At 45.4% G+C, this 23,366-nt stretch overlaps 8 protein-coding genes across 8 annotated transcripts; 2 read left to right on the forward strand and 6 right to left on the reverse strand.

The window, feature by feature from the left end:
- Positions 1-187: 187 nt before the first annotated feature.
- Positions 188-1,423, forward strand: TREMEDRAFT_73829 (uncharacterized protein; the record flags this gene model as incomplete). Its single annotated transcript, XM_007004756.1, has 3 exons — positions 188-230; positions 295-412; positions 748-1,423. 3 exons carry the CDS (start codon positions 188-190, stop codon positions 1,394-1,396), a joined length of 810 nt encoding a protein of 269 aa, XP_007004818.1. The 3' UTR covers positions 1,397-1,423.
- A 422-nt stretch (positions 1,424-1,845) lies between these two features.
- Positions 1,846-4,182, reverse strand: TREMEDRAFT_62243 (uncharacterized protein; the record flags this gene model as incomplete). Its single annotated transcript, XM_007004576.1, has 12 exons — positions 1,846-1,852; positions 1,895-2,022; positions 2,230-2,369; positions 2,624-2,818; positions 2,948-3,035; positions 3,080-3,148; positions 3,200-3,273; positions 3,442-3,574; positions 3,749-3,849; positions 3,895-3,908; positions 3,958-3,969; positions 4,094-4,182. The coding sequence occupies 12 exons, from the start codon at positions 4,180-4,182 to the stop codon at positions 1,846-1,848; spliced, it is 1,050 nt and encodes a 349-aa protein (XP_007004638.1).
- Positions 4,183-4,487: 305 nt separating this feature from the next.
- Positions 4,488-6,789, reverse strand: TREMEDRAFT_38993 (uncharacterized protein). The gene is made up of 7 exons (XM_007004426.1): positions 6,640-6,789; positions 6,365-6,543; positions 6,195-6,290; positions 5,889-6,149; positions 5,431-5,784; positions 5,032-5,160; positions 4,488-4,956 (listed from the first exon to the last, which is right to left on the reverse strand). The coding sequence occupies exons 1-7, from the start codon at positions 6,743-6,745 to the stop codon at positions 4,615-4,617; spliced, it is 1,467 nt and encodes a 488-aa protein (XP_007004488.1). The 5' UTR covers positions 6,746-6,789; the 3' UTR covers positions 4,488-4,614.
- Positions 6,790-6,982: 193 nt separating this feature from the next.
- On the forward strand, positions 6,983-8,126 carry TREMEDRAFT_30797 (uncharacterized protein; the record flags this gene model as incomplete). The annotated part of the gene is made up of 4 exons (XM_007004406.1): positions 6,983-7,447; positions 7,545-7,652; positions 7,700-7,720; positions 7,773-8,126. The coding sequence occupies 4 exons, from the start codon at positions 6,983-6,985 to the stop codon at positions 8,124-8,126; spliced, it is 948 nt and encodes a 315-aa protein (XP_007004468.1).
- A 60-nt stretch (positions 8,127-8,186) lies between these two features.
- On the reverse strand, positions 8,187-11,722 carry TREMEDRAFT_62246 (uncharacterized protein; the record flags this gene model as incomplete). The annotated part of the gene is made up of 2 exons (XM_007004577.1): positions 8,187-9,385; positions 9,487-11,722. The coding sequence occupies 2 exons, from the start codon at positions 11,720-11,722 to the stop codon at positions 8,187-8,189; spliced, it is 3,435 nt and encodes a 1,144-aa protein (XP_007004639.1).
- A 624-nt stretch (positions 11,723-12,346) lies between these two features.
- On the reverse strand, positions 12,347-14,818 carry TREMEDRAFT_62247 (uncharacterized protein; the record flags this gene model as incomplete). Its single annotated transcript, XM_007004578.1, has 8 exons — positions 12,347-12,661; positions 12,782-12,856; positions 12,944-13,148; positions 13,198-13,501; positions 13,622-13,673; positions 13,898-14,006; positions 14,148-14,308; positions 14,501-14,818. The coding sequence occupies 8 exons, from the start codon at positions 14,816-14,818 to the stop codon at positions 12,347-12,349; spliced, it is 1,539 nt and encodes a 512-aa protein (XP_007004640.1).
- A 612-nt stretch (positions 14,819-15,430) lies between these two features.
- TREMEDRAFT_62248 (uncharacterized protein) lies at positions 15,431-17,724 on the reverse strand (the record flags this gene model as incomplete). Its single annotated transcript, XM_007004579.1, has 3 exons — positions 15,431-16,605; positions 16,760-17,064; positions 17,111-17,724. The coding sequence occupies 3 exons, from the start codon at positions 17,722-17,724 to the stop codon at positions 15,431-15,433; spliced, it is 2,094 nt and encodes a 697-aa protein (XP_007004641.1).
- Positions 17,725-20,382: 2,658 nt separating this feature from the next.
- TREMEDRAFT_62249 (uncharacterized protein) lies at positions 20,383-23,173 on the reverse strand (the record flags this gene model as incomplete). Its single annotated transcript, XM_007004580.1, has 4 exons — positions 20,383-20,578; positions 20,717-21,197; positions 21,276-22,745; positions 22,822-23,173. 4 exons carry the CDS (start codon positions 23,171-23,173, stop codon positions 20,383-20,385), a joined length of 2,499 nt encoding a protein of 832 aa, XP_007004642.1.
- Between the last annotated feature and the right edge of the window lie 193 nt (positions 23,174-23,366).

Genomic DNA, 23,366 nt, shown 5'->3' on the forward strand with positions numbered 1-23,366 from the left:
CACCTCGACAATCGACAAAACCTCGTACAAAACCTTCCCTCTTCATTGTCATAAACTGGCAAGGCTGGATGGGCGCGACCGACATAGACAATTCATCAAGCTGTCGTACTCAATCACAGACTGTATTTGTATGTCATCTTTCGTCCATATCTTCTCCGACCTTCCCCCAACCCATCCACTCTCTCCTATGATCGCACTAGAGGAAGAGGGGACGAAAGTTGTTTTGGGAAGTAGGACGCTAGTTTGGGTAGGGGATATGATGGAGAAAAGAATCATTATGCTAATCACCCCCAGTTTCCCCACTTCTCATCCTTCGCGCTACCACCCTGTCGTTCTTCAACCCTTTTCGACGGGCTGTGGCCGAGAATGCTCAAGGGGCGATAACGATTCAAGTGAAATGGGGACGTGAGCGGTGAGTGGATTTGTTCTCTTTTCATAATATTCGTCTCTCATTGCGACTCTTTCCATCTTCGATATTCCCTTCTGTTTCCTTCCATATGTCGCTCATCTTACCTGAACCCCCCTCCCCTCTCCAAGCACACCCCTCGAAAATATGGGTAATTTCTTATTTCTCATGATCAAATCCCTCGTCGCCATCCTCTATCCTTCGAGATACTCCAACCTGACCAGATCTTCACTCAAACCTCACCTTCCTCATCATACCTGCTTCAAACAAAGCTATAATAATGAACAATTCCCAATTCCACCAGCCGGATATGTTTAAGAATATGACTAAACCAAACTCAGTTTCAACATTCCTATCCCAACTCCGAACCTCACTCCACTCTCTCAACTTATCGCTACCCTCTCAACCCAAACAGGTCTTCCTATCGGTTCTTTCAAATTGATATCCAAAGGTTCCGTCCTACGTGACCCTTCCTCAACCATAGCTTCATACGGTATAACCGATGGAAGTGTTCTTGTTCTCGTTGGAAAATCAGGTGAAGTACCACACGATTCCAAAACCTCAATAAAACCATCTGGGAAAATTGGAGGAAAAAATCGACAACCTGAAACTACGAATCAAGTTGTATTAGTAGATTGGATCAAAAATCTTGTGGAAGGGATATTAAAACCTCTTGAACCCTCTTTAAAAACATTTGAAGCCAATACGATGTTGAAAGGTAACGATACGAAAATGGGTGTAGATGAGGATGATAAAGGTGAAAAAGGGAATGGATTAAAGGAAATACCTGAATTTGGATTATTACAGAAAGAACATGCTAGATTGAGTGAATTACTTTTACGTGGATTATTAGATTTAGATGGTGTGGATATTCCTAGCGAATGGAATGAAGCGAGAAAAGAAAGGAAAGAAGGTGTCAAAAGAGTTCAAGCTGAATTGACGAGTTTGGATGAAGCTTGGGCAAGGAGGAAAAGTGGGAATCATATCTAAATTATGTCTTTGCATATGTGACACTGCTCAATTAGTCTCACATCTCAGTTCTGGCAGTCATACTCTTGTCCTACAAAAAAAACTGATTCTGCCTATGACCGGAATTTCCTTACGATACACCGAACGGGTGATAGTAGCATGACAAACCTCTTGACATTTGGTACCCTCCTCGTCTAGTCAGGGATCAGGCATCAGGATCAAGGTGGAAACTGGATTTAGACGAGATTCAGATAATGAACAGACACAATGCAGGGTAATGCATGAGGGTATGTATCTGATATATGTTCCATCATCTTAATACCTATCACATCAACCAAGAGTTAAGGTCATATATTCAGAGTTCAAGGATGAAGCGATATACGTTGGCAAAGCAAGAAGTGATCGGAATTGAGATGATATTCCAGTAAAAGTAAATGTGCAATTTTGAAATGAGTGATGAGTATAATGGATCACGCCCTATCAGATCAGCTGAAACTCAAAGTAAACGATTTTACGCACATTTTATACACCATACTACCTTTGATCGCCTCTACTCCAACGACTTCGTAATCTATCTTGATATCGAGATCTCGGTTGTTTCTTGCGTTGGGAGCGCATGTAAGTCGACCTCGGATGGTCTCTCCTTCCTGTGTTGTCAGTTGTGGGTCTTCGTCACGCGTTTCGGACAGATAATGGAATTATTTGAGTGCGATGGTGAATTGATACGGGAGAGTTAGAAGGGTATCATTGAAAAATCTGTCAGGAAATGAGAAAATCAGGGAATGAGGGGACGAGGGAAGGAGGGAATGAGAAAATGAGGAAAAGCAAAGAAAGAGAGAATTGCTATGACATACAGAGATGGTCAACGTTTCAGGAGTGTAGAAAACGGTTTGTTTCCAATGTGTATATTTAGCTTGAGGACCAGTTGAAAAGTTGACGGGTTTGTGACAGGAAGAAAAGGAGATATCGAACCATCCTAAGAAGGCGTGGACGTCTTTCAAGTCAGTCATGCCTTTCAAGTATGATTGTTATCAGATTCTGTAGCTTATCCGGAAGTGAGACAACAGACAGAAATGAGTCGCTCGTCCACGAGATTATTTGGCGATAATCCAAAGTTTGCAAGAATTGACAAAATATGCGGCAGAGTACATCATGCCGGAGTGTGTATCAGGGGAAGCGGAAGAAGAGGCCAGAAGAAAGCAGGGGAAAGAGTAAGAGGGAGGATTTTGGAATTATCAAGTGGCTTACAGTCATTTCTCGTAGCCTTCAATTCAAAGGGAACATCAAAAGATAAATCTTCCTTCTTCACAGTCCGTATATCGATATGTTTGATAGCGCACGGATGAGTGACGACGGATCTCAGTTCGACACAGTCTACCAAAGGTTCTCGAAGGGCGATGTCTTTTATACAAGAATAGTCGAAACCATAAACGTCATCCCAGACTAGTTTGGTCAGCTATTTGTCTCCAAGTAAGGACAAATCTATCTATAACAACAATCCTACCTCTGTTTCATAATGAAAACGAGTGAAAAAGCAGGAGGAAGAAGTGACTGGAAAGTAGGACAACGCACAATTGATTTTCTCCTGCTTGTAATCCTGATCCTCTATCGCGGCTAAGAAAATCGTCGCTTTATCAGGAAACAACATCCCTGAAGGTGCCTCTATATCAGTTCTATGATCCTTGTAGTTGAAAACCCACATACCAGATACTTATCACGAGCAAGGAGCACAGTGTCTAACATGGATTCGTATAATAAGAAATAACCCATCCACTGATATTTATCAGCTTACGCGAGTAATCAATCTTGTGACTGCAAGCTGACCTCGGAGATAATAATGTCCACTTCTTTGACTGGAAGTTCGACATCTTCTAATTTGCCTTTGATCAATGTGATTTCTGGATGGTCAGCAAATTCGATAATTCTATGACTATATGTGTCGACCGGAAAGTATGAAGACCGCTACTACAAAGTACACCTTCTGCAGTATCCTTCGAGATGGGAAGAGTAGGTAGGAAGGTAGTGTTCATCATGGAGAGAGGGAGTCGGGAGTAATGATCACTTACTATCTTCCGAAAATCCATTAGCTTCACAGATGATCTTAGCTTGGTCCAGGATGTTAGACATATCAATTCCGATCACACGTTTAGCGCCAGCTTTAGCAGCGAACATGGAGAGGATGCCTGTTCCACATCCGACCTGTCATAAGCTTCTATCTCTGCCCGTACATTGTCACTCCTCAGCCTTGGCCCGAAACAAAAAAGAAAGTCGGAAAGTCTCTGCTGGTTCTCAATCGGCTTTCAGAAAGATGAAGTGTTTTTTATTGTTTTTGGGGAAAGGAAAATCGATAGAAGATAAAATGTGCAAACTCACATCCAATACTACCTTATCTTTGAACAAATGTGGGTTTTGCATGATAGCGTTCCGATAACTTAACGTCCTCACTTGATCTTTGAGCATTTCTTCGTGGATCCCTAATTGGTCAGTCACCAAGAGTTTTCACATGATAATATACTCACCAAAATGAGCATAGCTATAGTGGGATATCAGTAAGTCACTCCTAGTCTTGTCGTAAAACTTACCTGTCTGCATAACTACACCATCAGCGAAATTCCTTAAGCCAAGAATTGTGAACATGACTAGAATACCGTGCTGATGATGTAAATAGGGTAGTCGGGGAGATGGAGAAGGAGAGACTAAAGAGACGAGACAACATACTAATCACGAGAAGTCATATGATCTATCGTTGGTAATCCCTGGGTAGGGGGTACGGCCGGGACATCAGAAGCAGATGCGGTGGATGACATGATGGATGAAGAGATGGTGAGTAAGGGTGATCTACCAGAGGATTGATCCAAAGAGTCGAGTGAGTGGGATCCCCTGCAGAGCTGTCAGGTTCTCAAAGCTGAGAGGATGAGTTTATCTAGGGTGAAGAGAAAGGAGTAGAGTAGAGTAGGAAGGAAGGAAAGAAGGAAAGAAAGAAAGAAGAGGGTTGACTAGGTGCAAAAGTGAAGAAAACGAAATCAAAGCGAAATTCATCTTTTTCTCGTCACGTGATCTACCGACCACCGCATGGAATGCTTTGATTCAAGTCAGTAAGTGAGGGTGGACAGCACACATAAAACTATCCGAATACATGCCTCCCTCGTATCTTTCCATCAGAGACGTAACATGTATACATGTGAAAGAAGATGTACCACCCCGACTCTCATACTCTTCATGATAATAACATCAAACCGTCAAGCTAGAGGTTTCTTTCCTACAGGCCAAGGTCTTCCAAACCCTGGTCCCATACTGGACGCAGCGTTCACTCTAGGTCCAAACGAGTCAAACGCTTTACGGACTCCACCTTGCCCGTCATCCTCTTCCCCAGCTACACTGGTGACTGGAGTGACAGGACCAGAAGATGGAAGTGGAATTTGCGAGGCTGATCGGGCAGGTTGAGCCGGCATGGGTCTGGGACGGCCGAATGGGAATCCGGCCATGGCGGGATTGGGGAGAGAGGAGGAGTGGGAAGGTTTCGAGTTGAGAGAAGAAGAGAGGTAAGATTCGGTGATGTCGGTAGTGTCAGATGTTTCCAACTGTCTGTTAGCTCCACCCTCAATGTGGGAGCTGCCGAGAATGGGATAGTTAAAGAGGATGAAGAGATGACTCACCTTAGCCACGATTTGAACGCCAGCTTTGTCTATCGCTTCTTGTTGAACACCCCTGACACTGGAGGAATAAACCATCCTGAATTTGACAGGACTGGCCGTTGGACAAGTATATATAAAGACGACTCTACCCTTGACACTGCGAGGTTCAGCCCTGGGCGTTTCGGTCTGGGGGACAGTGATATCTTCCACAGCAAGTGCTTCGATCTTGGGAATCTCTTCAGATGTTTCTGCTCTTTCCTCTACCTTGTCCGCCCTTTCTTCATCTGGCTTCTCTTCCTTTTTCGCATCTTCCTCCTCTACCTTGACCTCCTCTCCCTTTCCGTTTTCCCCCTCCTCCACCACCACTTTCTCATCCTCCTCCTTCTTCTCCTCAACGTGCTTCTCCTCCTCCTCCTTTACATCTTTGGTATCTGCTTGTATAGCCTCTTTCTCTTCCTCCTCCTTTATGATCACCTTTTCTTCTATCTCGTCCTTTCTGTCTGACCGATTGACGATCTCCGCAGATGACGCTGTAACTATTCTCACACCACCTTGAGTAGCTTGGAATGTGTTCCTCGGCGAAGCGGGAGCAGCAGATGCTGGGACTGGTGAGGTCATTGCAGGTTTGACCGGCGATGCAGGTGGAAGAGGTGTAGGGTACGAATAGAAGGTGTACGATGGGGTCTTGTCTGGAAGCTTTGAGCCTACTTGTGAAGGTGGACAAGCTTCAGATTTGAGTAAAGCGATGGAACCCTGGGCTTTCTGTGGGATTTCCTGGCGAGAGTCAGCCGAATCCCGCTCCTCACGCCTTCCTAAATATGCAAAAAAGGGCATCACAATAGCAGGATGAAATATACAAAGAAGTGATCAAGACTCACCAAAACTACCACCCAACCCTCATCACTCCTCTCTGCACATTTCTTCAAAGCCTCTTCGACTCCTTCTCCCCATTGTATCTTCCCACCCAGAGCCACAACAGCTTGTCGTCGTCTTGCCTCAATCTCAGGATCCGGTGCCCTGTTGGCTTCGGCAGCTTCGGCCTCTCTCACTCCTGCCATGACGATTTCCTGTGCTGACAAGGGAGGAGGGGCGGCCATATGCTTCATGTGAGCCGTTAGAGCGTTGGGAGTGAGGTCATCCTGTTCATCAGTCCTTCGTTCTCGTTTATTTCGAGAAAAACTCACTATAGAAGTAGCATGCCAATCATGTTTGAAATTTGTAGCACCGAGGGATTTGATCAAAGCTGAGCGCGAAGATGCTTGAAGCATCTTGGCTCGGATCTGACCATCAACAAGAGTAGTAGTCTCGGTGGATATCAGAAGTTGAAGTATGAAGATGAGGGATATTGACATACAGGTGCATCATCAGGAACATAAGTAATCATCATCCATTCGTACTTTCCTGAGTCTTTGGAATCCAGTCGATAGGCAAAGCTCGCCGGGGTCTTTGAGGAGGGGAGAGAAGGAGGAAGGAGGGCTATATCGTCGTTGAATGTTTCCTTGACTTTGAGAGTCGCATGGAGTTGAAACGATTCTGTAGCATCTCATTAAACTTTCTATCGAGTAGTATGGAGATTGAATCAGGATTTGGCTTGCTAGCTTAGGGGGTATAAAGAGGGAAAGGACTCACCGCCTTGGATGGTGAAAACGAGTGCTCTGACATCTTGGTCATTACGAGCTGCAGTGAAAGCAGAGGTGATGTCTGACGAAACCTTGACTCCTGAAGGTGCTGACATGATGGCTGACTTACTGCCTCGATACTACCTGAGAGTATGAAGAGAAAGATGAGGTTGATGAGAGATGAGAGAAGAAGGAGGAATGAGAAACCAAGTTGGACGACCGAGAGACCGAACTCTTCTTGATCACAACCCACTCATAACCCATATGACATCCGATATATACCTCGAGGTGAGTTTATATATACATACAAACACACGAGATAAGTTAACAGCACTAGAGGGACAAACATGTCAATGTCAACCCCAAAACGCCCCTCTTCTTCCTCCCCTTCCCATGAGAGTAAGATTAAACGACTACGTCCCTCCTCGCCGATTCCAACCAGCCAACCACCTTCTGTCCACGCATGGCTTCACCCGGATCTGTCCCCTCCCCTCATGGCTCATTCCCCTGCTTTACACGAAGCGAACTCTACCTTTGTGGCATTTACTCTCTCATTGATCCCTCCTCCTCATATCACCACCGAGACTTCTCTAGTCAAAGAAGCTAAACGTATGGTGCGTGATTTGGATGTGGTGGGACAGATGGGATCCGCTCTGTTGGAACAAGTCGAAGGCGCGTTTCAAAACGGCGAGGGAAAAGCACCGGGGAGTCGGAAAGGTAAAGAGAGAGCGAGAGAACCAGATCATCGTATGTGGGCAGTGAGAGCTTTGTGCTTGAAAGAAGGGAGAAATGGGACTGGAGGGGAAGATGATTATCAAGTGAGTCCAGTCGTACATGATACTACATACTCTACTATTGTTGCTTGAGATTATATCCGAAATTCAAGTTGTGGTGACTGCGGACACTCACGAACAGCTGCTAGAGACATTTAATGACGACGGAGAGAAGTTTGGTGGGGAGAGGGTTTTACGTGTATTGAGGGAAAACAAAGGTGTCGATGTACTCACTGTCTGTTGCCGATGGGTGGGTTCTTTCTCTATCAATTTTAGACTGGCAGGCTTATATGTCAGTTTGGAGGTGACATGATCGGTGTGAGTGACTCGATATCATCTCATTACAAATAATCAAGCTGAGATAGTGAAGCCTGTCCGCTTTCAACACATAGGAACCACCTCACATACCTCTCTTATCTCTTTGCTGAAGCTTGTGACCCTTGGCGATCTACGTACAACCTTGGAAACTCTCGATGAGGATATCGCGTCTATGCGGAAGACTCTAAAGGCCAGTGGAGCGTCTCGCGTGGTGCTTGAGAACGGCAGCCAAACTTCGCCACGTCTTGGGGAGAAGGGGAAGTACGACGATATTGAGGATGCTGTAAGATTGGAAAGACTTGTCAGTGCAAGAGAAAAGACTCGGGCTAGTCTAGAGGGACGAACAAGTTGGGTGGGTTTGGAACAGACACGAGCAGAAAAAGCATTAGCAAGAAACGATTCATGAATGAATCTCAGTCAAACAACACATATCACATACATACACCCCATCACTTCATTCGGAAAATCAAGCTGTGATGGTACTAGAAGATCCCGGCAGAGGTTCGTACATCGACATCGACTCCGATGCACTCCCCATCGTTTCATTGTCAACATCTGTGGATATCACTTCCGACCTTTCTCCACTGAGTATCTCGGACAGTGCAGATGGATCATCCAGACCATTAGATCCTGGAGGTTTGGTGTTTGACTTTTCGGTCAACTTCCGTCCCGACAACGCCTTAGATTTCCTGATATTTTCTCCCATCCCCTTTATGATATGATCCACAGCTGGTATCAACTTCGAGGCTAAATTAGATAATTCTCTCCTTTCCATCTCCGACATGTGATTATCATTTAGGAAACTTGAATATTCCGGTACCGAAGCAAAACTCTGAACAGCTGTGGTTGTTCGAAAAGTTGTCAAATCTTGTAAAGCTCCGCGAGCGTATTGATGTAAAGCAGCCAATTCGTTGTTCTCTGCTTCCGTCGCTGTATGGCTGGGATCATCGACCAATCTCTCAAGAGTTGTAATGTTGTTTCGAAGTTGACGAGTGACTGAATTGAAGGTGGTGACGGTATTTTCAGCGTTGGAGATTTCTTTGCTGATGGCTTGTTGAATTAACTGTAGGCTTTGAAGAAGCTGAAGTTGCTGTGAACTCATTGGAATCCTTACTGTTCGAGTTGATCCTTCAGCTTCGCTCTCATTGATAGTGCTTGTGGTTTTATCATTCTTGAATGAAGTCCGAGTTGGAGAAGACTTGTTATCAGGATTGGTGGGTTCTTCAAATATCGGCAACCTCATCTTTGCTTGTAACATGGATAATTCGACAAATAAATCAGTCTTCATATCAAGTTTCTTTATCGCTGATTGAAGATTTTTGACGGATCCAAGAGATGTCAACCAAACGTTTGTCCCACCTCCACGTCTGACACTCCTACTCACAGCTTCGGTGGCGACTGTTTCCGACATGATCTCAAAGTCCGTTCCGTATTTCTGACCGTTGAAGTTGACGGCATCGCGTATCATATTCGATAATTCAACACGAGCGTCTGTCCGTTCTTGTTCCGTTAAAGTGTGATCCTTATCAACTAATTCATCTCTGATATTCAGGTATCTGTTGGCCCAACCCTCGGCATATTCCCCTGCGGGTGGGTTTTCGAGAGTGTTATCGATAAGCGTAGAAGCTTTGATCACCGTTTCGTCAGTGAGAGTTTTGATGAAATCTGATAAGATGTCAGTAAAAGGTCCACGTTTGTTTCCACCACGCTACAGCAAGACAAAAAGGATATCCAGATGAAGATACTGATCACGAAGAGAAACTCACCATCAGGTAACAAGTCCATTTCGTCCAAAGTGATCAGCACGCTCGCTGTTGTACCATGGGTCTTATTCCAAGCTGTCAGATTCGGTCCGACACCACCATATTCATCCGGCAAGAATAAAGAATCTTTTCGATCCGTTGGATTATATTTCGTCCCAGTTCGACGTGTCGATTGCATTATTCTCTTCCTCGCCTGAGTGTAACTTGGTACTATCATGCTTGATACTCTCCCTTTCTTCCTTTCCTCCGTCTTTTCTACCTTCGACGTACTCACATTGTTCTTTATCCCATCCTCTGTTGACTCTTCTGGGGTTGTATTCCTACTGATCCAATCTCTTAAATCAGTATGGTGTTTTCTATTCCCATGTATCATATCCACAAATCCCTCCAATCTATTTTGGAACTGCTGCCCATCTATGGAATCCGCTTTCAAACTGGAAATAACATCCACCTCGTACGTTCCCACACTCGAACCGAGTGGATCCAAATACGCTTCTCTCATCTTCTGATTCACATCTTCGTCCACTTGATCCCTTCCCTCTGTTTCCCAATGAGGACCAAACTGATCTTTGTATTTCATCTCAGTAGTCTTGGAGTCATAATGTAATCTGGACAACTTCTTGACATCTTCATAAGTCGACTGGAGTTTTTTTGAAAGTGTGGGATCGAGCCGAGAAAGTAGAGGTTGGAATCCTTCAGTCTGCTTGTACATCATACTGAGGTAGGCTGGATTGCCCGGAGGACCCCGTCGGGCTCGACGAATCTTGGAGATTGGGGTTGATGGAATAACAGTTCCGGAGAGGAGTTGAAGGAAATGATCTTCCGCTTGAGTGGCATAGTGATCGATTTGGCCCATGAACGATGTGGAATCGGAGTAAGTGTAATGAGATAACCTAAATCGACGTCTGGGGGAAGTGGAGATATTGTCTTGTGCAAGTTGATTAGACTCTGAGTCTTCTTTTAGTCCCAACTCCGCGACAGGGGTAGTAATCTGGATATCTGGGATGACATGAGATGGTTCTAAATCTTCAAGATTGGGAAGAGTGGAAGTTAATATGGTATCGTCATCTTGAGATAAGGGGTTAAGAGGTGTAGTGACGACGGGAAGAAGTGAATTGAGTACGATTGAGGATGTTGCGTTTGTATCTTCAAGGGAGCGGTCCAGGTTGGTGAACAGATCCCGTCCTACATCTTTCTGAATGTTGACGTTGACCTCGTTATTTCCCTCGACACGCATTCGTTCAGATGGAATCAAAATATCATCATCCTCTTCAGTGGGAGATACAATTTTGTCGCCATCATCAAAAGTCTCCTGGGGTATATCATCTTCCTCGGTCAAGATTGATTCCTCCACTGGATCAATCCCATTGTTATCTTGGTCTCGAATGAACCCATTAACACCGATGTCGGTCGTTTTCAAAGCTTGGAATCCAATCTCTTGTTCTTCACCCTGCTGGAACTCTTTAAGTGATTCTATTTCTCGAGAAGAAAGTGGTTCAACATCACTATCGATTCCACGCACTCCCTGAATACCCAATCCGACGGTTTCTGGGATAGACATGGTGACACGCGGTTTTACAGGTCCGACATGACCCAATTCTTTGTCTTCCACCACATCCTCCTCATCCTCCTCCTCCTCCTCTTTGTCTTTGTCTTTGTCTTCTTCATCATCATCATCCCGAAACGCATCCAATAACCTCGTTCGGTCCTCATCCCTGTCATTTTCTCTTCCCGATCCCTGACCAATGTTTTCCTCTCTATCTGAATGTTCCTCCTCCACCGTCTGCAGCCCTTCCGTATGTGTGGCTTGTTTCTCCTCGTCATCATGTTCTGATCTACTCTCCGAGGATACTTGATCTTCCTGCCTCCCTCCATTTCCCGGTTCTGAAACTGTCGAACCGAGAGCCCCGTTTACGGAAGGTTGATGATCTGGCAGATCATGATTGTTCTCTGCTGATCTATAGCCCGCAGGGTATTCGGATACTACTTCAGGAAGTTTATTCCCAGTCACAGATTGACCTGATAATTGACTTTGGTCATATGGAGCTGAGTTATTAGTCCGAGAATGCGAAAAACGATCAGAGAGTCTGTCGAATTGATCACTCATATCGACCCGTTCTCCTTTAGATTGGCGGCTGAAGTATCCCCTAACAAGAGAGAGCGGGTTGAACATAGAACCTCTAGTACTTTTAGCAATTTGTGAACGATCATTTTGACGACTACTACCGAATAAACCCATCAGAAAGTAAAGATAATCTTGTCACGGGAATGAATTCAATAGTTGTGAAGGTTACAAGATGGATAACCTTTGCCAAGTGTTAATGCTAGCTAAGTGACCGGATAAGGGAAACAACTGATCTTGGAATGGTTTGGAGGTGAAAAGAAAAGTTCAGATTTCGTTTGAGTGATTCAGCTTTCGGATGTTTTAGAGTGATGAAATATGATTCAAAATTGTGTCTTCAGTACTTGATGGTTTTGTGTGAGGTGATGGGGGAAGAAAGAAGAATGAAGGTGAGATTGAGCGAAAGATGAACAGGATAACAAAGGCCAGCAAAATCTTTCAAACACAAGGGGGTTAGAACCACATTGACGCAAAGGATGACAATGTTGTCACTTGTCAGAAGTATTCAAAGGAGTGATGATCCGACATGTGACATCAGTGTCGACTCCGCTAATGATGTTTTTGAGTATTTATATGTACATCAGCTGTCTCAGGATTTACCTCTGATTGTCATTGTCAGTGATGTAGTTTGGCAAGGACGATTAGTAGCTCGAAATGGTGATACACATGATTTCTTACATCGGAAATCGATCAGTATGATAAATCGACCCACCTTCTCATCTGACTTATAGTGGGGATGTTCTAAAAGTCCTCTGACCTACCCCACATACCGAATTTCTTTACGTTCTCATTCCATTCTCCCTCTCTCTTTGCACGGATTTTATCTCCTAATTTCCTTGCCCTCTCCCTCATTTCCTCTCCTTCTTTCTCGATGAGATCGAAAGCTTCAACAAGTTCCGAATGAAGAGCTTCTGATGTTCCCTCGACTACGATCTTGCGATGAGCGGTTTCTTGCCCTACGTTTGCCCCACGACGATGTTGTAAGAGCTCTACACCGATGGAATGTTTGTGAACTAAAGAGCCGAGGAGGATTTGATCCCATTTGATCGGCCAAGCCTGGCCATCAGTCTCATACATTCCTCCCTACATTATTCAAGTTCTTCACTAGTTTGTTTAATCTGTGCGGTTGGCTTAGAGGAGCAAGTAGTGAATAGAAGGAGGAAAGGAAAAACATACCAAGATGGGCACTGAAGCCATCACAGCCTCGCAGAAAGAGTTGGCACCGCAATGAGAGAGGAAACATTTGATAGACTGACCATCAGCTATCTATTCCCTATTTCCACAATACCATCTCTTGTGAGTCTGGGTATTTTGAAGGAACTGGGTGAAGTAAGTCACCTTATGCCCGAGAATGGCAGTCTGGTTGACCCAATCCGGGGCGATACATTTCCCCTCCTTTTCGCCCTTAGCCAGCACTTCCCGTACATGTGCGGGTAAAACTTCCTTTTGTCCCCCGCAAGCATAAACAAACGGCAAGTCATTGTCCACAAGGAAGTCAAATAACGTGGATATTCCGGGACCGGCTTCTACCACAGTGCCAAAGCTCACCTTGTCAGCTCATCCACCGGTGAGGAGAGAACGAGGGGACTGACCTGAGCAATGTCACTTGTCTCTCGGCGTGCCTATCTAAGAATTCTCGCACGCGCATCTCGATCTGGTCTGAGGCAGGTTTAGGAAAGTACCCCATCTCGATGAACGGCTCGGCCAACTTGGTGAGTTGACCATCCGTCTGGACCGCTTTGAGCGTTTCGGCTTCGACCACTGAAGAGGGGAAACAACCGATCATGGCTGATACCTCACTGCAAGCAGCTTGGACACCGTTGAGGTAAGCAAACCAGCCGTATGATAGTGTAGGGTCTTTCCAGTTGATATCGAACGCCCAGCGTTCATATAGGGCTGCAGGTCAGTCTCTATCAAATCCTACCTAGATCTTGATGCATTCACAGAAGGGTGAAAAGTAGAGTTCTTCGAAATATGAACTTAGATAGAGGTGAAAGAGGAAGACAAGTCCCTTACAGCATGGATTACAGCCTGATACATTTACAATTTTACCAGACTCGGTGACAGTCTGAATGTTAGCGTCTTGTCGACCTGCGGGCAAATTTCAGTCATGATTCTGGAAGGAATGAAATGAGGAAAGGGAAATTGAAGAGACTCGCCTGACGATAAGCCTCTACGACCTTGTCCACATATTCTTGATGGGACATGACCTGATCATTGCCCCACTGAGCCGGGTATAACATCTGATCCCCTGTCTCAGCTGTATCCGATTTTTAACTCTAGAAACCTCACCTTGTCGAGGGTCAAACCAATTTTCAAATCTACCCCTTGGGCCGTGGACAGAGTATCGAATTCCTCTCCGAGCCATCGGATAGAGCCATTTGTTACGTCCCCAGCGAGGCTGTTCATCAACTCGGGAACTTTTAAGTAGCTGGTTTCTCTTCGAGTCATAGCCCGTTAGGCTCGAAATGAGTGAACGTCTCAGGATGGGAGCTAGAGTCATATGACAACTTGAGGATTCCAGAAAAAAGCAAATACTTACAAGAGTAGATCAGCAACGGGTAAAGGCCAATATCCTACGAGCCTTACAGGAGGACAATTTGGGATTTGAGCTTCTACTGCACTCTTGATTTGAGGGTAGAAAAATGAGGTCAAGTCGAAGATGAACATCGTTGGAAATGGCCAGCCAAAATGAGAGCAAGACTGAGGGTTAGCTTCTGACTCTATTCAAGCTTCATCGGCCCCAGACATGACTCAGAGATCAAGCATAATGGTTTGGTGGATAATCAATATGGTGCTATACCCTCGTCTTCTAATGCGAAGAACCAAAGAGTTGTATGGGAATGAAAGTTACCAATTGATTCAAAGATTTGCAGCTTGAAACGTCAGACTTACCCCTAAGATAGTCCCATACTGCTCTCCGCTTTTGTAAACCATCTCCATAAATGCCTCTCCTACTTTCTTCAACTCAAGACCCGCATCACCGACTGTATACAATCTTAATCTGGGCTTTGTGACTTCTTCATACTGGTCCGACTGAGAGAAAACTTTATGACATGTCTCTATGTTGTTCGCATGAACGATGAAAGAGATACACAAGTCTGGTGTGAGTTCAAGTAAAGATAATGCGAGTTGAAGTAAAGGTGTGACATGTGAGAAAGCGGCAGTGGTTCCAATTACGTAGTGTGCTGATAGATGTCCAGTGAATGTCATATTGAAGTTTGTCGTTCGTTCGCTTGAACAGGATGAGTTTTTTAGAGAAGGATCAGATGGAGAGTAAGATTGTCAAAGAGGAGATAGCTTGAAAGGGTATATAAATATGAGGGATTACTTAGCGTTTGACCTCGGAGGTATAAAGGACCGGATTTCCGAGCTAGAGATCATCGTCATTCCAGTGTATCATTTCAGGGTCGTTATCATCAGAACTTGAGAAGACCATGATCGTTCTCATACAGCAATGGATTACTCGTACTCCAACCGGTAAGGTATCTTCTTGTGCTGTTAGTGTCGGTTTCCTTGACAACGTCTCGTCGTCGAGACATATCCGAGGAGGTGTAAACCTTTGTGGCACTTTCGTTTGATATTCACATTCTGCCACATTGCCACACTGCCACATCGAGGGTGCCACATTCAAAGACGAAGTCATAAACTCATTTACGCTGCATACATGTAGGCCTACATCTATCTGGGAGAAGACAGGGATACACAGAAATACAATGCTTCTTATCCACAATCATCTCTCTATATCTTCTATATATACTCATATCGTACTTGTATACCATCCGACTCGATCTAATCGGTTATTGTCCATGAAGTGCTAATGAATCATTTGCATTCTCGGAAATCCGCTGGCACGACTTCCTCTTCTATCGTCGGATTTGGTGAAGGCGAAGGATGTCTTTCAGTCATTGGAGAGGATATTTCCGCTTTGACAGAAAGTGGTGAATGCAGAACAGGACGTATATCTTGTTCTGGAGAAAGTGTGATTGTCCTAAGTTGTACATCTTCTTCCTGCTGTGTCAACCTCTCGTCCTCGAACCCATTGGTCTCATCTTGACTGACTTGCCCGTCATGTTCATTCTCGTTACTATCAACTCTTTTCATAACTTCTACCTCTCCTCCTTTAGACCTCTTGGGAAGTGACTCTGATCTGCCATAACTTCTCGAACGGCGTGATGAATCTTCCATAGGGTTTGGATTCGTTTCTAACACAGAAGGACTGCGAGAAGTGTGAAAATGATCACGTTTGGGAGTATCATCAGCACTTTGACTTGAATTTTCTGATCTATCATGTTTCTTCCCTTTTCCTCGTCTTCTGACCATAGGAGCATAATCACATTCTTTATCATTTCCCCTACGAACGCATTGGCAGCATGGTTTGATACCATCACATTTCAATTTACGTTGTCTACATCCGTAACATGATATGGGCTGACGTGTACGACGTTCTGGGTTATTCGGACTTCCCATCATCCCCGGAGAAGTCTGACGCTGAAAGAGAAGAGGAAGATAATTATCATGTGTTCTCATAGCGGCCATAGAGTTTGATAAAGAGGTAGTGCGTGATGATGGACCTGGGACGGAGGGGTAAGAATGTCGGAAGTGTTGTAGATGTTGATGCTGCATGTGAGGATGTTGAAGGTGGTGTTGCGGATGAGGATGGGGATGGGGATGGGGATGGGGTCGAAGGGAAGTTTGAGGTGAATGAGTGGGTGAAGGAGATTGTTTTGACTGTGATGTCGGATGATGACTACCGTACGGAGAATAAACGGGTTGATGAGGAAGAGAATGTTTCGGGTGGGCTGGATGATTATGTTGTCCAAGGTCTACTGGGAAGGAGCGAGGAAGACCAGAAGGATGAGTGGGAGTCCCAGGTGAAGTACTGATAGGTGTTTGATATAAGGTACGAGGACTTGGTCGAGGTGGTGGATGTATCCGACGAGGATATTCGTCCATAGTATGTCGAGGGATATCGTGCTTGATATGTACAGGACGTGGAACTGATAATAGTCAGCTTCACTGACTTCCTCTTCCAGTGGTGACTCTATGTATGTATCTATAATAGTCAAGACAATTAGAGATTTGAGAAAGGGGAAGAGGAAAATGATGATGATCGCACGGCAAATGTAAATTCTAGAGAATGTCCAAACTCACATTGCCTACCATTCACACCAACAATACCATTTTCCATAGCCCGAATCGTATCTTCTACACCTAGATGATAACCTTGCAACATCTCTCGAGACCAACGATGCCTATCTCTGGACGTAGAAGCCAAGGCAAACCATGCCTCGGGAGAAGGGTAATTCTTCATCGACGTCGACGCACGGTCTGTGGCATTCGTAACCCCACTGATCATACCTGTGGGTGGCCAAGTCAGTGAAGCCACAGGAGCCGAGGAGGGAGCCGGTATAGCTGTTTCTGGGGGTTTCCGGGGAAGAAGGAGGGTATTCAAGGAACTGAATCATCAACGATCCTTCTAGGTATGATGAAAGGGTGTCTCACTTTGTTTCAGAGGAGGGCGTTGCGGGTTGTCCGGGACCCGACAGTCGCCGACCAAAGTCACTGCCATGTAAAGGGGCTACGCCTATACTGCGAATGGTAGATGACGAGCCGGCGGTGCCGGGAGGAGAGAGTGTCGCAGTCGCTGGAATTGGACCTGGTTGTGGAGAAGGTAAAGTGGGTAGACGAGATTGAGATTGCCAGGGCGTGACAAGACGAACGGGCGAAGCTGATCGACGACGCATCGACCTTCCATCTATAGGAGGTAGAATTAAGCGGGGTAGTTTAGGTGAAGAAGATTTATCACTGTCTCTTCTGAGAAGGATACGAAGTGAAGAAGGTCTAGGAGGAGAAGGGGATCGACGTTTAAGCGATTGATGAAGTTCGATACCTGTTGATGGTGAGGAAGTACGAGAAGATTGTAGTGATGATTCCTCCTTCTTTTCTACCGATGGGAATGATGTGTTAACTGTGTCGAATGGTGAAAGTTTTCCATTATCGTTGAGCGGAGGAAGACGAGGAGAAGAAGAAGAAAGAGAGAGTTTGTGACTTGGAAGATGTTTGTCCATCTTGTCATCTTGTCGATCTTCTATGACTGTCATAGGGACGATTGACATTTCGTCTGGCTCCAAGGCCTTCCCGTCAGGTTCGGAAGTCGGAAACAGTAAGTTGTAGATGGAACGGGGTGACGTCGAAGCCGTTGAGTGTGTTCGGAAGTGATCAAGTCGACCGGAGAGGACGGAAGAACAAGTAAAGGGGCGTACTGCCTCCGATTACTAACGAAGAGTGGCGTATCGTTTCTCTTTCACAAGGAGGTCGACGTCGTGGTGTATCCGTTCCGCTCACTACGACCGCTCCGTATGGGAATGATAAGGGGTTTGGGAAGGGGTGGGAAGGGGCGATAGAATTGTTTACTCCTTGAACGGGTCGTTGGGGCGTTGATGGTAAAGGACCGTGCTCGAGGGATGTTGTTGAAGGTGACGATGTAAAAGATGACGACGACGATAACGAAGGGGGTGAGGAAGTAAGTTTAGATGATTCGAAGGATTCTTTGTCGGTCACTTGAATCGGAATGATGATTCTAGAAGATTCAAAGTATGAAATATGAGATGTCCTAAAGATCATGATGTAGTCTTTATTTTTTTATGAATAAATAAATAAATGAATCAAAAAGTCTTCAAACAAGTTTGAGAAGGATCAACTCGCGGATTTAGATGATATCCGTGGGAATAGGTTAAGGATGTTCACTTTGGTTAAAGATTGGTGTTTTCCCTTCCAAAACGGAACGCACGTCATGGCATTCCAACGTCTTTATAAAAATATAACCCTTTTAGGTAATATGAGAAGCTTAAGAAAATCGTATAGATAGACGGGCGGTGTTATCTGCTTTGTTCTTGATGATTTATGGATGATGTGATCAAAACAGAGAAAAAAAACAAAACTTATGAGAAGGGGGAAGGGGAGAGGAGAGAGGAAAGAGTGGAAAGGGAAATATCGTGCGGGCCTTCGGATACAACAATCTTTCAAGATCTGTATATTTCAAAAAGTAAAGCTCCAAACCCCCGAAGACCGACAGTTGAAATCAATGGTGCGGTGAAAGAGAAGAATCTTGTTTTTCCCACATTCTTAAGAATTCAACTACGGCTCCACGGTCCGTATCCCGCAGAAAGAAGTAGTTACCCTCATAGCTCCACCTATGACCACGGACGTTGTAGCGGAGAGAAAAAGAGGGGGTTATATGAAAATAGAAGGCGTTTAAAATCCCCTTTACTCTACGCCCCCTACACTTTCAAGATATGTCAAGATCCGTGTTAAGAGGTACGAGATCCGGTGAGGGCGGGAACCTGGGAAAAGGAGGAGAGGGAAGGAAGTAAGGGAGGGGGGGGGAGGGGAAAGATCACGGATGTAGTTTCCTTAGACTATAATTGGTTCCCGTAGATTAACATCAATGATCAAGTGATGTTTCCATCTAGTTTCACATCGAATCTAACGTATTGAAGGGGGACGGAGGTAGTGAGGGATTAACGGATTTTGTTGTCGATAACCGTAGGTTCAAGTTGTGAGGAAAGAGTAGTTCGTCGTAGTCAAAAATGTGATCAAAGGACGTTTCCGCCCGAAGGCAACGCCGAGTCTAGTAAGAAAAGAGAAAAAAAAGAGATTCGATAGGCGGTAAAAATATAAAGTTGATATGACGTGGTTCGCCTTCTTCTTCTCATTTTCGCTTATGGAAATGGTCCAGATCGAGTTGCTATGTCCGGCATTTGGTCTAACGGCTTTTGATTTCTTGCCAAGAAAAGTTTTGGTTTTCAAAATGAACAATGGATGATTAAAAAGTAAAAGTGAGGTTCGTCAAAGGGAGTGGTTTTTCCTTCTCTTTCTCCATCCTTGGGGTATGAGAGGGAATGTGATGTCGTCCACTCAGGATGTTAAAATCAATTGATAGGATATCATACTGTATGTATGAACATAAAATCCCCTACTGGTCCTTCCTCTCGAATTTCGATAACAACGGATCGTCTTGTAGATCTTGAAGAGTTGCGATCAATTGACGGATCCATTCGGTGAATGATGCGATCCCGACCTTTGATGGTAACTAGATTGCCATACCGCCGGGTCTCCATAATTTTGAGCACGAGGATCACGACCCATTCGTACGGTATCATACTGTAGTCCTTGTAGAAAGAGTTTCAGATTTCTAGGAAATCGCCCGTTCTGAAATTATTTTCACCGAACGTGTGATATTAGAGAAGTCAAAGTTACGTTTTGCATTGTTGTCTCCATTAGATCTTTGTAGATTAATGAGACTAGCTAGTATAAGTATGATAGGAGAGATCAAGGCGTCAGGGTAGATGAGGGGATTATTCCGATCGACGGGTGAGAAAGAGAACGAGATGGGATAGGACGAAAACTCACGCGATACTGAGGATGAATGGGGGATCCTTCTAGATATCAATCTTTTCAAGTGAACCCCAAGCAGAAGTCAAACGTGACCGGTCCAAACCCCGGTTTACCCTCTCTAGTATGGAGTTGTGATCTGGTCAGAAGTCAGTGAGTCAGTAATGAAGATATACAACGGTGGAAAGAGGGCGGGCGTAACTGTTCCCGTTCCTATTCCGCCTCCACTACAAGGTCTCACTATACCTACAATGGCATAGTGACATGACGAATTCTCGGATCCTAACTCGAGATAGACTCAACAAGTATTCTCTAGTATGGGTAATCAAGATTACGATACAGCACCACATGACACGATACAATGCATGAAAGATTCTATCTCATACCCAATTCAACCTCCCTTCTCCTCCAGGTGTAACAGCGTGATTTCCTTCTTTTCCTCCTGGACTAGGAGACAAACCTGGACTCGTTCGGGGACTAGTGGAAGGATTGACGGATGCTAGAGGACGAAGTGATTCCAGACCTGCTTTGGAAACTCTCCTTCCGGGTTGAAGGGTCGTTCGATCCACCGGTGCTCTGGACGTTAGCAATCAGACCCTACATCCTCATTTCATTGCCCCTACGCTTAGTCAATGCGACCCTAGCTATCAAGAGATATAAACCAAAAGAGATAGACAGGTAAAGACCAAAGAGGGGGGTAGGAGAACAACCCACCTTCGTTGATGAACCCATTGTCCATTCTTTCTCACTTCCCTCTCCTCTCCAATCTTCCTTTTCTCTTCTTGTTCCTTCTCCAACTTGTCCTTCTCTACATCGACTAACGGACTCGGTAATCTACTTGAATCTAAACTACTAGCCCAAGCAGGGGGTAAACTTTCCCTCATCTTCCTATCTCTCGGACTATCATCCTTTTCCTCTCCTCTTGACGGTCCAGCCGCCCCACCTGCCCTAGCTGCCTCACCATGAACACCACCAGACTGTCGGATACCCAGTTCGGACTCTTCAAACTGCATCAACTCTGCCACGAAACCGATATTGGGTGAGATACCCTTCCGACGTTCGGCGACGTAGGCATATGAAGTTTTCAGAGTCCAGGCGTTGGCATGAATGAGGTAGGCTAGAACGACGGTGACTGATCGGGATTTCCCGGCTTTACAGTGTACGTACGTAGGAGAGGAATGTAATCGCGCGTCGTCTATTAGCATCAGCCGTTGCTAATGTACCTAGGGGTATGTCATGTGGCTTGCAAGCAGTAAGATTGATAATGACTCACCTAGGAAATTGCATGCCTCTCGGAGGTTTCGTGCTACTCCAGTCTCCTCAACGATATCTCTCATGGGTACTTTCAGATATCGCTCAAACTTTTCTCTCAACCCAAGACTATGTTCATCCTCGCACTCTATCGCAACATTTAGTACCCTCTTCACCCCCAATCTTCTCAACTCTTCAATATCCCGCATACTCGCAATTTCCGGTCCGAGATAGAGGAAGCTGGGCAAAATGGTCGTCACCACAAAAGGAGATATGACATTCCGTGCTGTCAAATTCATCGACGATGACTGATCAGACGAGTTGGACGAATTGGTAGGCCATCCGGAAGAAGAACCTGATGAGGTGGCCGAGCCCAAATCTCTCATCCCTGGTCGTGCGGTGTGGGAAGCAGAGTATGGAGATGGAGGCGAAAGGAGAGATTCGGTCGTATCATCGTTGTTCGCGAGAGGGGGAGGAGGTACCGCTCCAAACGTACTGGGTGATGGGGGACGTTTGGACTGTTCATGACACAAAGCCTGGACAGATAGAAAACCAGGAGATTTAGGAACGGAGATGCTGAGACCAGGGGATTTTCGACCAGAGGCAAACGATGATGAGGTGGCGGTCAAAAAGTTGGAACCTTCGGATGGAAGGGTGGCACTCCTAAGAGGTTGGTCTAGTCTCAAGCTGAGTTTTGGGGTACGTCGAGTAGATATAGCTCCTGGTGCGTTGACGCGGAATGGGGCTGAAGAACCTTCAGATCTTAGAGACGGCATGGAGGGATGATGGGACACTCGGAGAGGGACTGAGGGTGGAATGGGAGGTGGAGGGAAATCGAACGCTGGTGCGGACTTTGGTGGCGGGGGCAGTGCTTCTCCTCCTTCCACCTCGCTCTCGGTCCATTCTGCGGTGACGACTAGTTGACTACGTGCTTGTGGACTTGATAGCACAGCATTCCAACCACCAACGAGGACTCTGGCCCGTCCTTGTTCAAGAAGTGGTTCGAGGACATTTTGAACTGTGAATGGTAAATTGTCCGACCCGTCTCTTCCGATGACAATAACATCCAGTGGTTGACAAGGGTTGAGCTTATCCCAAATACCTTTGCCTTCTGGGGTGGAAATAAATGCTGAAAGGGCGTCCCAAGTGGTACATTTATCACCTGATCGGGCTTTAAATCGCTTGAGCATGAGCGTGGGAATTGAGATATTGGCTGAACCAGGAAAATAGGCTTCTAGGAAATCTCCCAATGGTCGGGTGTCCAGGATGAGATATCGTCTCTGATCGGATTGTATAGAAAGAAATTCAGAGAGCTCTATAGCGTTATCGTCGCTCTTAGGGGGATGTATGGTGACTGCCGGTGCTGAATTTGTAGTATCGCTGGATGCACTTGATCGTGATGATATGGCAACAGGACGCTTTTCAAGGTTTTTCAATACGTCCCGTCTCAACCTCGATAGCTCGTCGAAAGTCTCCGACATGGAGCTTCCAACTAAGATATATTAGTATTTTCATCTTTATAATATTCTCATAGAGCGTAATGTGATAGATGAAAAGATACGACTTACCAGAATCGCTCGAGGTCAACGGGTCCTTTGTATCGAATTGAGCGGATTGCGAAGATGAAGGCGTCCCTTTTCCGTCATTGGCTGGAGCTTTGAGGTCCAAAGGCCTGGGTCGATGTTTGGCTGTTCCTCCATTGCTACTAGATGATCCAATCGACGAGACGTCTTGTTTCTGAGGACGAGCTGTGGTTGGTTGACTCATCGAGGGAGAGAAGGGGCTGATGACGGGATCGGCTTGGTACGGGGAGGAAGGAAGAGGTGGAGGTGATTTAGGACTGCTCAGGTAGGGTAAATCGGATGTGGGTGAGTCGGGTGAAGGAGGACTATGACTCATTGGTGTGGTAGGATAAGACATGGGAGAAGCATGAGAGGAATGAGAGAGAAATCCAGCGAATAAAGGTGACGAGTCGGAAGTCTGAGAAGGGGTAGGAATAGAATGATTGGGGGATTTGCAAGGTGGACCCGAGATCCGAGGGTTGGGGGATATGATAGAGGGTGACATACTCAAGTATGTCGGTCAAGTGAATCCTTGGTAGAGAACTAGAATG

Source organism: Tremella mesenterica (assembly GCF_000271645.1).
Source record: "Tremella mesenterica DSM 1558 unplaced genomic scaffold TREMEscaffold_5, whole genome shotgun sequence".
NCBI classification, from domain to species: Eukaryota; Fungi; Basidiomycota; class Tremellomycetes; order Tremellales; family Tremellaceae; genus Tremella; species Tremella mesenterica.

Coding starts and splice junctions, on each gene's coding strand:
- TREMEDRAFT_38993 (XM_007004426.1), bottom strand. CDS start 6,745: ATGTCAGCACCTTCAGGAGTCAAGGTTTCGTCAGACATCACCTCTGCT. Junction 6,544..6,639: donor CGTTTTCACCATCCAAGGCG/GTGAGTCCTTTC, acceptor GAGATGCTACAG/AATCGTTTCAACTCCATGCG. Junction 5,161..5,430: donor TACAAGCAGATACCAAAGAT/GTAAAGGAGGAG, acceptor CGCAGTGTCAAG/GGTAGAGTCGTCTTTATATA.